Genomic DNA, 16344 nt, shown 5'->3' on the forward strand with positions numbered 1-16344 from the left:
TAACGGCTTACTGCTGCCTGGTAACGGCTTACTGCTGCCTGGTAACTGCTTACTGCTGCCTGGTAACTGCTTACTGCTGCCTGGTAACTGCTTACTGCTGCCTGGTAACTGCTTACTGCTGCCTGGTAACTGCTTACTGCTGCCTGGTAACTGCTTACTGCTGCCTGGTAACTGCTTACTGCTGCCTGGTAACTGCTTACTGCTGCCTGGTAACTGCTTACTGCTGCCTGGTAACTGCTTACTGCTGCCTGGTAACTGCTTACTGCTGCCTGGTAACTGCTTACTGCTGCCTGGTAACTGCTTACTGCTGCCTGGTAACTGCTTACTGCTGCCTGGTAACGGCTTACTGCTGCCTGGTAACTGCTTACTGCTGCCTGGTAACGGCTTACTGCTGCCTGGTAACGGCTTACTGCTGCCTGGTAACGGCTTACTGCTGCCTGGTAACGGCTTACTGCTGCCTGGTAACGGCTTACTGCTGCCTGGTAACGGCTTACTGCTGCCTGGTAACGGCTTACTGCTGCCTGGTAACGGCTTACTGCTGCCTGGTAACGGCTTACTGCTGCCTGGTAACGGCTTACTGCTGCCTGGTAACTGCTTACTGCTGCCTGGTAACTGCTTACTGCCTGGTAACTGCTTACTGCTGCCTGGTAACTGCTTACTGCTGCCTGGTAACTGCTTACTGCTGCCTGGTAACTGCTTACTGCTGCCTGGTAACTGCTTACTGCTGCCTGGTAACTGCTTACTGCTGCCTGGTAACTGCTTGCTGAGCACACAGCTCAACAGTCCTTGGAAAAGAAGCCTTAAACTTGTTGTTTGAGCACGCATACATTTTCTCATGCAAAGTACTTCTTCTTGCTTGAAGGTTGAGGCACGCCCTGGGGGCAGGGCACTACTTCTTCTTCTTGCTCGAAGTTTGATGCACTTACTCTATTATATATATAGATAGCTATATGTTGTTTGTTCTTATTTTGTCATGTCGTTTCTCTCTCTGGTGCATTTTTCTGGCTTGTTTTTCATTATATTCATGCTTCCAACTGGGATGCTTTGTTTACTGTTTAAAGGACAACAGGAATGGGAGAGGTGTGGATGCAGCCATTGCAGATTTCCCTTTCATGTCCTGTCCATCGAGCTTTTTTTTTTCCCCTGATCTCCGTTTTTTCTGATTAAATGAAAGCTACACTAATATGTTTGACTAGAAACTGTAGTCAGAAGAACGTAATGAAGAAAAAAAAAATGTAAACAAAACATTCATTTGTAAATGATTTAGTCAGTGCTCCTCTCCCTGATTTGCTTTCTATTTATCACATGTGGTGGCATCTTTAGTCCTGTCAGGTGATCTCTGAGGAATGTTCCTTTACTGAGAGTTCTTAAAGGATAGCCGAGCTGAAACCTATTGTAAAAACGGAGGGAGCGGGCATGTATATGAAGCAGTTTTCATGCCTTCCGCTTCTCCCTTCTCCCGTTCTCTGTCCCCCTCCATTCCCCCTCTCCCAAAGGCCTCCTGCACCTGCTTCCAGGTCGAGCATTAGTGTGCAGGTGCCAGCTCAGCTGTGCCCATCCTTGATTGTGCATTGGAAGCATTTTGCGCATGTGCACGCCGTAGCCAAAGACATCAGCAAGGTGGCCAGTATACGTAATCTTTAAACAAACAAAAAATATGGCAGCCGCCATATCCCTTTCACTTCAGGTGTCCTTTAAAAGAATTTAAAAGCCTATTTTTAGTGCTTAACACAAAGGAGGAGAAGGAAGATGAGATGCCATCTTTAACTGTATTTTTAGGAAGATTAATCTTTCCCTGACTGAACTGTGAGCAGCTCAGAGCAGGTAACATTTTATCTTAACCGTATAATACGTGGGTATTTAATTAGGGGGATTTGGGAGGTCACTGCACGAGCCTGTATAATCTCATTAGCGGCGTCGGACGGCAGAGCGCGCCTCTGCTGGGTTTAACATTCTCGAGGCTGATTTAATTAAAAGACAGTGTTTCAGTTTTATCACATCTCCTCCGCTCCTCACACGTGTCGCCTGAAATGATCTCTATCCCGGGAGTGCAGGAATTACGCGCAGTAGATGTTTGCATGTCCTGTAATTCATTGTCATGAGACCCGCACAATCTGCCAGTTGGATTTGTGCTGGTGAGAATGGCATCGGGCCCCATTCACAAAGTATGAGGTGACATTGTGTCCTCATGAGACTCGCGCAATCTGCCAGTTGGAGTTGTGCTGGAGAGACTGGCATTGGGCTGTATTCAGGAAGTATGAGGTGACGGCATGAGACTCGTGCAATCTTCCAGTTGGAGTTGTGCTGGAGAGACTGGCATTGGGCTGTATTCAGGAAGTATGAGGTGACGGCATGAGACTCGTGCAATCTTCCAGTTGGAGTTGTGCTGGAGAGACTGGCATTGGGCTGTATTCAGGAAGTATGAGGTGACGGCATGAGACACGTGCAATCTTCCAGTTGGAGTTGTGCTGGAGAGACTGGCATTGGGCTGTATTCAGGAAGTATGAGGTGACGGCATGAGACACGTGCAATCTTCCAGTTGGAGTTGTGCTGGTGAGAATGGCATTGGGAGGTATTCAGGAAGTACGAGGTGACAGCATGAGACACGTGCAATCTGCCAGTAGGAGTTGTGCTTAGATGACTGGCATTGGGCCGTATTCAGGAAGTATGAGGTGATGCATGAGACACGTGCAATCTGCCAGTTCGAGTTGTGCTGGAGAGACTGGCATTGGGCTGTATTCAGGAAGTATGAGGTGATGCATGAGACTCGTGCAAGCTTCCAGTTGGAGTAGTGCTGGAGAGACTGGCATTGGTCCCCACTCATGAAGTATGAGGTGACGTTATGTCCTCATGAGACTTGTGTGATCTCCCATTTGGAGTTATGCTGGCGAGACTTTCATCTGGCCCTACGCACGTAGTATAAGGTGACGTCATGTTGTCAAGAGACTTGTGCAATCTGCCAGTTGGAGTTGTGTTGGCGAGACTGGCATCGGTCCCCATTCATGAAGTATGAGGTGACGTCAACAAATCGGTTAATACCAGAACCATTGATTTGTGCGCCGGTGCTCTGCTGTACATCGGCACTTAAGCTCTGGGGCACCATTGTTAATTGGCAATGACAGTTCCAAAACACAGACCCTGAAGATTCCGGCAGGACATGGGGGTTGAATCTGCCTTTGGCCTTGAAGACTGCATACACGTGGAAAGGCTGCGGGGAAGCTCGGGCACAGGTGAAGCCGAATGATGACACTCCTTCAACTAAATGTTCTGATTTTTTGTCAAATATATTGTCCTACTTTAACCCCATTCCCAAATTTCCCCACCACCTTTCTTTTTGTTATTTGGGCTCCAGCTCAAATTACACAATGAGTGCCGCAGTTATTATTATTATTATTATTATTATTATTATTATTACTTGGTACTTTTATAGCGCTTGCATCTTACGTACCGCTGTACAGAGTATATATTGTCTCGTTACTTACAGTGCTGCCCATAATTATTGGGGGAATGTAAATGCAGAATGTAAATCGGGGCGAGGAAAGATTATCGTGGACAAAAACAAAATAATTTATAAATAGATATTGTAAAAAACAATTAGCAATTTCATTCATGATGTTGTTTTCACTACAGTTACTCTTTAACTCAATTCCCAGGTACACCTCTTATACCTGGACTCCATTCTTAACATATTATCTCTTCTTCTTCAATCCATAATCTCCTTTAGATCTTCTGTATTCACAATAGCAGCAGGTCAGGCTGGGGTCACACTTGCTAAAAATTGTGCGTGTTTTCTACAACACAAAAACACGCATAATGTAATCTCAGTGCAGTATTCCGCAACGGGGCAAAAAAAACAACAAACCCCCCCGGCATTGCTGCCTTTTATCACACGGGGCATGTGATTCCCGTCCTCAAGTGTGACCCTTCTCTCAGGGTTTGGGTAAATTACTGCCTGCAATGGGAAAACGCCCAATAGATTTCTCAGCACTGTAAGAAGTCGGCTGAAATTGACTGAGAGAGACCTGAATAATCAGGTATTTATAATTTTTTTTGTTGCAGGTAATTGGTGTGGCATTGAACTGGATAAACCACATGGCAAGAACGATGGATCTATTTCTGGTGTTCAGTATTTTACTTGCCCTCCTAAACACGGGGTATTTGCCCCTCCATCTCGAGTTCAGAGGTGAGCGATAAACAGTCTGTTTTCTTGCTGCTTCTTCTTTGTTTACTTATCCTGTACACCTTGTTCCAGAAGTATTCTGCCACTCTATCCTGCTCTAGTTATATTTGGCATGAGTATCTCCTAATAGGAGGATTGTCCTGCTGGTCTTATACTTCGGTGATCAACATGTATGTCTTGTCCTCTAGGCCATTATTTTAAGTGTCTTGTCCTTGAGGGATGGTCCTGAGGGTCTTGTCCTTGGGGGTTTGTCCTGAGGGTCTTTTCCTCTGGGCAATAATCTCCCGAGTGTCTTGTCCTTGGGGATTGTCCTAAGGGTCTCATCCTTGGGTGGGTGGGGGATCATCCTGAGGGTCATGTTCTCAGGGTGATCAACCTGAGGGTGTTCTCCTCTGGGAGATCATCCTGAGGGCCTTGTCCTAGCGATAATGGTCCTGTCTTGCCCTCAGAGTGATCTAGAAGCAGTGTTCCCCAACCCTGTCCTCAAGGCCCACCAGCAGTGCATGTTTTGTGGAAATCCACAGAGGTAGTTAATTAGGTCTGGTGAGACACTAATTACCCCACCTGTGATTGTGTGTGGTTTCCTGCAAAACGTACTGTTGGTGGGCCTTGAGGACAGGGTTGGGGAACTCTGATCTAGAGGGTCTTGCTCTCTGGCCGATCATTCGGAGAGTCTTGTACTTGGGCCGATCGTCCTGAGGTTCTAAAAGTGTAAAGGCTTGTTACTTTAATACTTGTCTGCTTTTGTTGTGATACTGTTTTTCTCTTTATAGTTTGTATACGATTTGCATTTATACTCATAAATACCCCACTTTGCAGTTCTTTTTGTAGCGCTATACATGCCATATTCTGATTGTTTTGTTCCACAGACTCTCCGGATCACTCGAGTCCCTGTCTGAGATTCCAGCGAGCAAGCTGAACCATTCATTTCCAGGTGTGTGTAATTAGCATTCATTGTAAATATGATTTCACATTTCTCACTCATTAGTGTATATTTAGCAGATACTGTATTATACCGTGTACCATAATTGTTGCATATAGAGGCATTTTTACATTTTTTTTTTCTTTTTCCCCTTCCGCTTTGTTCACTTCCTCTGTGAGCGACAGTAATTGTGTGTGCTTGTGTGCGTACCTTTAAGGTGCCCATACACTTGTCAAATTTCATTATTATGATCGAATCTGCCAGAGATTAGTGCTGTCACATGGCAGCCCGATTGTAATTTCCAGTTTAAATCGATCAAAACTATTGATTATCCCCCCTCCCCCCCATTTAAGGTGTGATTCCCTGGGCCTGTGCAGAGCGTTGGCAGCAGAGCGCACTCTCACCTGTCCATCGACATGCTCCTCCAGTGTCCTCCCTCCATCCCTGCTGGGGCGCCTCTACCCCGTGACAACGCATTGTGTGTTATGTGACTAAATACATGGCCGCCGGTGAACATGCTCCACTGATAACACTCTGAAAGTTCCCGGGGGGAGGGCTAGATGGGGGCCCGGCCAATGGCCCTGTATGGTGGCTCCATAGATTTTTATTAACTAGTTATTTATTATTAACTAGTTAGTTAAGCTAGTGGGAGTAGACCAAAAGCATACTAACAAACTAGATTTTTGTTTTACTTGTATACATAGACTTTACTCTATTAGGTATGGTCATTGAAACACTAATAATTCCTAATTAATATGCAGTTTATACTAAATTTAAACAACTGAAGTGAGAAGAATATTGAGGCTGCCATATTTATTTCCTTTTAAACAATACCAGTTGCCTGGCAGCCTGCTGATCTATTTGGCTTCAGTAGTGTCTGAAGCACACCAGAAACGAGCATGCAGCTAATCTTGTCAGATCTGACAATAATGTCAGAAACCCCTGATCTGCTGCTTGCTTGTTTCAGGGTCTGTCGCTAAAAGTAGTAGAGGCAGAGGATAAGCTGGATAGCCAGGCAACTGGTATTGTTTAAAAGGAAATAAATATGGCAGCCTCTATATCCCTTATGGTACAGTAGTCCTTTAAGCACATTTGCACAGCTTTGAGGACCAATCAATGCAGCAGCTGCATAAATATAAAACATGCATCAGCCAGGAATTGGCATCTTATAGACAGTTCCTGTTCTCTGTGTAATTACGCTGCTCGGATAATATCTGAAGAAAAAGATATACCGTATTTCGCGCCGTATAAGACGCTCCGGAATATAAGACGCACCCAGGTTTAGAGGTCACAAACCAGGGAAAAAATATATATATATATACTAAACCTGGTGCGTCCATATTCCAGGAGCGTCTTATACATGTTCTCCCCCAAATGGTGTCCGCCTGTGTCCCCATGTCCCCTCCTGTGTCCCTTATGTGCCCTCTTGTGTCCCTTATGTGTTCTCCTGTTTACCTTTATGTGTTCTCATGTATCCTTTGTGTTCTCCTGTGTCTCTTAATGCGACCTCCTGTGTCCCATATGTGTGTACCTGTGTCCCTTTATGTGTCCTATATGTGTGTACCTGTGTCGCTTTACTGTATGTGTCCCATATGTGTGTACCTGTGTCCCTTTCTGTTTCCTCCTGTGTCCCATATGTGTGGCCATTCCCTGGTGCCAAGTGGGTGGTCGTATCTCTCCTCATGTCTCTGATGCCTGTGTACAAGTGTATCAGTAATGTTCAGGCAGCCGGATCACATACCGCATGGCCGCCGCCGCCGGGAACTGCCTCCTGTGTAATGCTGCTGGCGGCTCTTGTCCCGTGTGCCCGCTCGTTCTACTGCATCTCCGCTCCACCATTTGCCAGTGTAAATATCGGGCAGCTGGCTTCCCTATCGCCGCGAGGATTGCAGATCTTGTCCCCTGTGCGCGGCTGGCTCTATTGGAAGGCTCGTACTGATGACGCAATCAGAACGAGCCTTTCAATAGAGCCAGCCGCGCACAGGGGACAAGGTCTGCAATCCTCGCGGCGATAGGGAAGCCAGCTGCCCGATATTTACACTGGCAAATGGTGGAGCGGAGATGCAGTAGAACGAGCGGGCACACGGGACAAGAGCCGCCAGCAGCATTACACAGGAGGCAGTTCCCGGCGGCGGCGGCGGCGGCGGCGGCGGCCATGCGGTATGTGATCTGGCTGCCTGAACATTACTGATACACTTGTACACAGGCATCAGAGACATGGGGAGTGGGCACACACAGGCAGGGAATCCCCGACATGGCGGCGGTTCTTATCGGCGGGCGTTCGGAGGTCGGGGATTCCCTGCCTTTGCCGTATAAGACGCAGGGACTTTTTCTCCCCATTTTTGGAGGAGAAAAAGTGCGTCTTATATGGCGGAAAATACGGTACCAGTACTTTTTTAATATATTTTAATATATATTTTTTGTGTGCTTTGGGGAGGTGTAAGAACAAGCAAGACGCATGTTCTTCCCTGGGACGTAAGCCCGGTGTAGTGTGGCCGGATTGTATGGGGACAAGCACTTGGCTCAATTACAGGGGGAGGAGCTAGATGCCTGGGATTGTTATGCAGTTTGCAGCTGGAACGAGGCCAGCCGTCTCCTCTGCACTGAGCGGAGTTCCTCTGCAGCCTTGAGCCATTTTTCTTGGAGACATTCGTCACTAGTGGTTCAGCAGATCCTTTGTCACTGATGTCACATACATCTTGTATCAGGAAGGCCAGCTCACACGTATATAGCGGGTCCAGCAGAGAATCCTGAGCGTCATCACAGTGAGTAGCTTGTACTAGAATTGCCCAGCAAGGCCGGAATCTGATAAAGCGGACCTGTCCTGCATTGCAGTGTTTAAAGGGACTCTGAGCACCTCTCATGGGCATGCCTTTAAAGTGAACCAGAGACGATGCACCCTCATGTATTTTACCATATATATTAGTGGGAACATTAGAGAAAACACCTACCATGCTTTCTGTTTCATTCTCCACTGCACAGCTCGTTTCTTATCATACCTGATAAAATCCCCGACTGAACATTCAGTCTGGCTTTGCTGTAATGACTCAGCTATAATGATTCCTGAGCAGAGCCAGCAGGGGGCAGGCTTGGACTTGAAAAGGCATGACAGAACACAGACTCGGCTATAAAGATTAATGATCAAAGCCAGACTGAATGCTCAGTGGGGGATTTTATCAGGGCTGATAAGAAACAAGCTGTGCAGTGCAAAATGAAACCGAAAGCATGGTAGGTGTTTTCTCTAATGTTCCCATTGATATATATATAGTAAAATACATGAGGGTGCTTCGTCTCTGGTTCCCTTTAAGCCAGACGACTTCCAACAAAGTCATACTATGACCCTTCTGGAGGAGCCTCTTGCCATGGCCATGCGTGTCACTTCCTCTTCCTGCTTCATTCAGTGATGCACTTCTCTAACAGAGAAGACAGGGGTGACCCGGAAGTTATAAACTAGCCAAGATGGCAGCAGTGATTTTTAAATTGAAATCGAACAAAAACTATTAAGTGTAAAATTCAGGCATCAAATAAAAGAGGAGAGCACAAGCTACAGAAAGGTATGCATCTATAAGTACTTTGCAGTACTGGTTGGAGTCTTAAAGGCATGCCCATGAGAGGTGCTCGGAGTCCCTTTAATCTGACACTGACAGCATTTCTGTACTTTCCCCAAAGAAGAAACTCATCCGAGACGACTCTGTGCTAAACTTCAACAGTGTGCATTATTTTCTTTAACTTTTCGTACCTCAGAGCGCCAATTACTTGTTTCTTGCCCGTTGTTCCCCTCAATATAGCTGGGTCTGTACAGTGATTGTTTGCAGAAATGTTGCCCTAATGATCAACCAATGATCGTTAAAGCACACAAAAAGTGAGAGGGATATGGAGGCTACCATATTTATTTCCATTTAAACAATGCAGATTGCCTGGCTGTCCTGCTTTGCCTCTCCCTTCAGATGTGCTTTAAGCTGGGGCTTGTGTACAAGAGTTTAGAATGGACTGTTTTGTATGTTGAGCACAGGCCTACAGAAATGTGTCTGACACAGGGAGGCATCATTAATAAAACTATGAGCTATTTTCCTTCTAAACCCTGCCGCAATCTCCACCCAGCACTTTATTCCCCTTGCGCAGTACCAGAGGGGTGTGCTGGGAACATTGGGGGTCCAGCAAGCAGCCCCTGACTAGTACAGCTGTTAATGTCACAGATGTGCATTCTAGATTTTTACCCAGTTTAAAGATGCAAGGCAGTATTTGTTGAAGTACTCTTTAAGATCTACACAGGGAATGATGTGCAGAGGGACAATTTACAACAAGGAAGAAGGGAAAGTACACTTTAGAAGCAGAGGAAACTTTTCAGAAGCACAGAAGAATGTGTGTGGGGAGAGTCATTTATATTGATTGGGCACCTCCTAGTATCTTGATTCTGCTAGTATCTTGAAGTGCCACTAGTCCTTTAGGGCCTCAAGCCGCGAATCACGGGGGATTTCAGATGCTGAATTGCAGCCTTTTGAAATCAATCGGCTGCATATAAAATTGTGTGCGTACAAAAATGTATCTCTGCCTGCAGTTTTACACAGGCCGCATCTGAATCCCTGTAGCAGTACATGGCTATAGCGATAAACTTGCATGCTCTCCATCGTCCTCATCATCATCCTGCTCTTCAAGAGGATCTGTAACTTAAAACGCATCCTATGTTGAGCCACTGAATCCTAATGAGGCTTCCCCCGTCCTCCTAAGCCTCCGGGATCCAGCACTGGCAGCCCCCTGAACACTGGTGAGGTAAATATTTACCTACCATGATCCAGCGTAGGTGCATTAGCACCAATTGGGCTCAGGTTAAAATAGCAGAGTCTGATCCGGTCCACTCTACTCTGTACTGCGCAGGAGGCTTGCACCTGCACAGCAGAGCGGACTCGATCGGATTTCACTATTTCGACCTGAGCCTGTTCGGAAAGCTGCTACTGCATTTGCACTGGATCACGGTAGGTAAATATTGCCTGAGCCACAGCTGACATCCTTGTCGGCCTTGGTTTTGGGGGAGTCAGGGCTAGATTCGTATGGCTTCGGATAATGTGGGAAGCCTAATTCGGATCCAGAGGCTTCCTCCTCCTGAGGCAAGTACCCCTCAGGCTTGTTTTTAAGTTACAGATCCTCTTTCAGTCTACAAGGGGGCAGCACACAGATGGACCTGCCTGATAGCAATAGCAGTCCACAGCTCTTGAAGGCCTTACTACAAGAGGTGGCTGGTCTTTGGGCTCCTGGCCGGGTAAACATGTTCCTGCTGCACAGGAAGGAATAAAGGCACATTTGTGGCTGTACAAGTTCTCCTGCATCACTCTGGAATACCTGTGTATACAGAACATTGCCTCTGATAAAAATGAAAATTAGCATAACCATTTCCTATAATGACATCGCTGGCGCCAGCCCCGCTCCCCGCCTCCGTTCCGTGTCCCATAACGCGTTCCATCGTCCCCGGCAAACGTCTGGCAATTACTCCTAATGGCGACACTTAGCACAAATTGTAGTTTTTGTAAATTGGTTGCTTGATATGAAAAGTGAGAGAAGGCAACGGTATCATTTAGTCAGACGCGCCATTTGCGTCCGGACGTTTTCTGGCGATCTCGTACGACTCCGACAGTTAATTAAGAAGACGGTCAAGATATTGCTTTGTAAGCACGACAGAAGTTTCTGATTCCTTCCCAACGGGAAGATTAAGAGATGCAGGAAAATCTATGGCATGGAAAGGAAGGGATTATCCTCTCCATAATGGATGGAGATGCTTTATTGCACGAGTCGGGAGGAAGATAAAATTTGTTCAACGCAGTGGACTACATCTTAAACGGCAGTACGAGTACAACTGCACCCCTGGCGGGCCCCTGTCTTGTTTCAGTTAGTCACCTGCTTGCTAATTGTTTTATCGTATCTCCAAGTATAAAGTTAGTGTCTAACACCTAAAGTTAAAGAGGAACTTCACTGAATATAACTTAAAATGTAACCCGGAGCGTTTTTTGTAATACAAATGGGACACAGAAACATGTTCTTTGCTTAAAGGGACACTGTAGGGGGGTCGGGGGGAAAATGAGTTGAAGTGACGGAGAGTGGCACACAGAGTACACAGAGGCATGTCCCTAAAGGGACACTGTAGGGGGGTCGGGGGAAAAGGAGTTGAACTTACCCGGGGCTTCTAATGGTCCCCTGCAGACGTCCTGTGCCCGCGCAGCCACTCACCGATGCTCCAGCCCCGCCTCCGGTTCACTTCTGGAATTTCAGACTTTGTCTGAAAACCACTGCGCCTGCGTTGCCGTGTCCTTGCTTCCTCTGCTGTCTCCAGGAGCGCACGGCGCAGGCACAGACCATACTGGGCCTGCACAGTTCGCTCCTGGTGACATCAGCGGGATCGAGGACACGGCAACGCAGGCGCAGTGGTTTTCAGACTTTACAGTCATAAATTCCAGAAGTGAACTGGAGGCGGGGCTGGAGCATCGGTGAGTGGCTGCGTGGGCACAGGATTTCTGCGGGGTACCATTAGAAGCCCCGGGTAACTTCAACTCATTCTCCCCCGACCCCCTACAGTGTCCCTTTAGAGACATGCCTCTGTGTCCTCTGTCTGCCACTCTCCGTCAAGCCTTCTCTCCTCCTGCGGACCCCTGAAAATGCAGACAACAATGCCAACAAATGTCGCTAGATAACTAGGGGAAGGGGCGTCCCTAGCAGGAGAGGCGTTCCTGCAAAACGCCCCTTTCCCTCCTCCTGAAGACTTTTCCTCGCCTTTGTGCTCTTCTATCCCTCCCCTCCAAGTCTCTCCCCGCCTCTATCCCGCCCCACCCCCTCAGCTCTCCCGCCTCTGCTCTGTGAGAAGCAGAGAGGCGAGCTGCAACGTCATGACCCCGGGGTCACTAAAAAAATCAAACCTGACTGATTTCTGGCCACAGGAGCGGCGGTAAGAGGCTCTATATGATCTGACTTTTTTTTTACCTTTTATTCTTGGGCTCAGGATTGCTTTGATGAATAAAATTGCTTACTTTTTTACAATATTACTTTATAATGTATTTAGTGTTCACCCATTTTTAAATCTTTCCTCTCCCTGATTTACATGCTGAAATTTATCCCAGGTGGCAGATGCATCAGTTGTGGACTGTATGTTTATTCCAAAGTGAGCAGAAACCATGCTCTCCCTGAGTGCTCTGGGCAGAAGACCGCATAACTAAATATCTTAGGCTAAACATCACTGGGAGGGCAGAGCTTCATACCAATAGACAGTAATATATATTGATATAAGAAGTGTTTCAGATGCTGAAACTGAGTAAAATTAGGTATCCTGAATAACGTATTCTTCTATATGTCGTTGCAGTGCCTCCTTAAGTCCAGAAAAGTAGGAAACGCCTTTTAATATACCTTGACAGGCATTCTAATCTATTAAAACAAGTTTTACCTACCACATGTCTGTATTCATGTCAGTTATCTTGCTCTACATTACAATAATGCCGTCTAGGGGAAAGGACTAATGTTTGTAGCCAATAGGCAGCTCCAGCGCCAGCTTCATGTAGAGAATAGGGAGGGGTCTCTGGATTGCTGTATACAGTCAATCTTTCAACTCTGGCCTCTTTGTCATAAGGAACCATCCACTACTCTGCTCCCATAATACTTTGCAGTATAGCAACAGCACAGCTGCTGTAGGAATGTCCATTTTCTTCTTGTCTGACCCTGCTTCTCAAATTTTGAGTAGCCACACACCATTTTTATTTAATTAAGGAAACCTTATATTTATTTTATTTTGGACACACGGTCTTCTGATTTTTCTCCACATAATCACCTCCTTTATATTAGCATTTATCATATCTTTTAACAAGGTTTTCAATCCCTTAGTTGTAGTAGCTTCACACTCCTCACTTATGGGTAGGAGGAAATGGGTGGGCGGGACTTCATGTTAATGCTGCTGAACAAACAGTTACTGGCTTTCTGCAGTCATGTGACAAGCGGTGCAGGGAGAGAAGAGGTTAAACCTGACAGCTGCAAGTTACATTGCATAGAATACCTTGGGATGCACATAAAAGCAAAGTGCTGTTACTTTCTGAATGACCCTCGTGTACATTTCATATTTTTTTCCCCCCGCAATTGTTTACCTTCTACAGCATGGTGAGGAATAGAGGTAAAATCTGGTGATGCACTTTAATCTAGTTCACATTGAAAGTGTCTGAGAAATAAAAAGAGAAGCGGGAGATTGTTTAGTAACCACATCTCTTATTCTCTACAGGGTTTAAGAGGAGCTTCAGTTCCACATCTACCTCCGCCTTGCAGAAGGATGCTGATCGGAGACACTCGTTCGGCAGGTAATTACCGCCAGTTGATAATGCAGAATTACGTACATAGTAAACCAATTTCTAAAGCCCAATCTGCATGATACGATTCTTTGTGCGATTCGATTACGATTCTATTTACGATCCGATTAAATCCGTCATGTCCGATCGGGATTCGATTCAATTCGATTTGCCATTGCAAAACATTGGCTAATCGAATCCCGATCGGACATGTCTGATTTAATCGAATCGTAAATAGAATCGTAATCAAATCGCACAAAGAATCACGTAGATGGGGCTTAACAGTCAATGGTCCTGCTCCAAAGGGGTGGCTCCACTCCGCTATACGGAAGCACTAAAGTTTTATGTTGGTTAAGGCTACTTTCACACCAAGACGTTGCGTTTTAGGGATCGTTATGGTCGCATAACGTGGCTCTATGTGCAGCTCACTCTGGCGTCCGTGATGCCGTGATGCGTACTCTTGGACGCATGCGGCATCACGTGGCCCCGCCAGCCAATCGCCGCACAGAGCGGCGCTCCAGGAAGTAAACACTGCACGTCACACCGTGCAGTAAATATTAATTAGCCATGTGCCTGGCCGAGGAGGAGGGAAGACCTCCTCCTCCAACACTACTGAGCATGTGCAAACAGTCTAACGCGGCTTAGCCGCTTACAACGTACAGCACGCAGCACTTTTAATGTACGTGCTGCGTTACAATGTAACGCAACGTGGGCACTGTGAACAGCCCATTGATTTTTCATTACTGTGCGGTGGGGCTGCGTTACAGGCTGCACTAGCGTGCGCCTCTAACGTCTCACTGTGAAAGCAGCCTAAATGTTTGATTCAAATTTCTGGGCGACAGCCTGCATATTTGAATATTTTGACTGCATTGCATGCATTCATTCTGATTAATCTCCCCTCTTTCCTATACCTAAAGGTTCCCATACACTGTGTGATATTCCCCAGCAGATTCAAATCCGTCCAAGGATTGATGATGCAGACTGTGATCAAATCTGCCAAGAATTAATGCCCCAACTTGGCCGCCCATTCATAATGTCCACATTACAGGTCGGGCAAGACCGTTTTGGTGGTGATTGAAAAGAGGGCGGTATCAATGTGGGGGCCTAGAGCCAGTGATGTGTCCCCCCAGGTCTCCCACCTTGCTAATACTGCTGACCCTGGGCCCCTGCAGTGTCCAGGTAGTCCCTAACTTACAAACACACCGATATGAACGCCCGCCGATCCACCGCGATGACATCACGAAGTCGGGGCCTACCTCTTGTGACCCCGTTCCTTAAAGGATACCCGAAGGGAACATGTGACATGAGAAAGACATGTGTATATGTACAGTGCCTAGTACACAAATAACTAGGCTGTGTTCCTTTTTTGTTCCTTTCTCTGTCTGAAAGAGTTAATCAGCTATGTAAATTGCAGTTCCTATCTGAGTCAGGACTGGGTCAGACTACAGTGTGACCCTCTCTAATGAGAAACACTTGTCAAGCAGAAAATGGCTTCTGAGAGCAGGAAGCCATACACTTATACATTTGCAGCAGATTCGACCATCAGATAGATTTTTGTCAGATGCCTGTCAGGTCGAATCTGACAGGAATCTATCTGATGTGTGCCACACACTAGGAACAGATTTCCAATAGATTTCAGAATGATCTAAATGCATTATTGGACCATTAGATCCAATGCAACTATGAGCCTTCGATCTGCTGCCAGCACTAAATCGACCTAGATTTTCCATCCAGTCAGATGGATCAAATCAATCGAAATCTGATGCAAATTCGATCAGCTGATTGCATAGAATCCATTTCTGATCAATCGATTCAGTAGAATCAAATAATCGATCGATCGATGGCTGAAATTGACCACTGTAGTTGCCCCTCTTAGACCGGGGGCATCGTTGTTTGTACTAAGGTGCTTGACTCCGCCAATTAAAGCCATTGTTTAGCCACCCAATTTTTCAGGCTCCCATTGCATTGCATCTTCAATCCCCAGGGAGGATTCTCATTGCATCACAGATGAGTCATGGACCAATTAGAATCCTTCTTGCTGGGAGGATTCCCATTGGTCTTTTTCAATCCATTGGGAGCCTGATGCTTCTGCTGGGACTCCGATCTATAGCCCAGTGCTCATCCACTGCAGTGGAGCAGAGTGACTGACAGCAGCGGCAGAAGACCAGAATGTCGGCGGCAACGTATTATCAGCAACAACCGTGGAATGGATACACAATAGTGAGTAGTGGCTAGTGGGAATATGGACACCCGACGGGGTGCAGTGTATACACAACATTGTTTATCCGGCATAGTGGTGGGAACTCCCAGCGGTTGAAACCTCACACATCTTCTAAGCTGAATTTACTTTTAAGGAACTATTGAAAACTTCATATTTTTTCCAATTATGAATTTCACTTTGAAAATGACTTTCAGGCTGACTTTACACTAATGACTCATCCTTGCTGAAAACTTACGATATATTCCTTTTTCACTTCAAATTCATCCCGTGAAGTCCTGTGACCTTTTGCCACATCTACAGAGCCCTCTAAATCTCTCCACTGTCCCATTCTCCGAACCCGCGACATTCTTGTAGTAAAACGATTGGCGGCTGCGATACGTCGCTACCTTTCAGTCGTGTTTTGTGTTTGCATCGTGTAGCGACCCTTCCTAATCATTCTGTAGGAAAAGAGCTCTTAAGATCTCTTCGGCTCTGAGGAATTGTAATGAACGGGGTTTGAAAGCTCCAGGTCTTTTTTCTTCCTTCTGATGAAAGGGTCAGATGGCCTCTTCCTTTTCATGTGTGGTGCCTTCATTAGAGAAGATCACAGCGGCTATCTGCCGGAGACCTTTGAGGCGGCGGGGAAAGGGTGGCATTGATGACGAAGAGAAGAGGTTGATTGTCAACTGCACTGACTGTTTGTTTCTCGCTGTTTTAGCACCCCGTTGTTTAC

At 46.3% G+C, this 16344-nt stretch overlaps 1 protein-coding gene across 1 annotated transcript in view; it reads left to right on the forward strand.

Annotated features, from left to right (window-relative positions):
• The window catches only part of CLIP4 (CAP-Gly domain containing linker protein family member 4), a 146046-nt gene that overhangs the window by 113914 nt on the left and 15788 nt on the right, over positions 1-16344 (forward strand). Inside the window, 3 exon segments of the mRNA XM_068232760.1 lie at positions 4060-4183; positions 5050-5114; positions 13348-13423. Coding sequence (XP_068088861.1) covers positions 4060-4183; positions 5050-5114; positions 13348-13423 — 265 coding nt within the window.

This window comes from Hyperolius riggenbachi, chromosome 4, assembly GCF_040937935.1.
Source record: "Hyperolius riggenbachi isolate aHypRig1 chromosome 4, aHypRig1.pri, whole genome shotgun sequence".
Lineage (NCBI taxonomy): Eukaryota > Metazoa > Chordata > Amphibia > Anura > Hyperoliidae > Hyperolius > Hyperolius riggenbachi.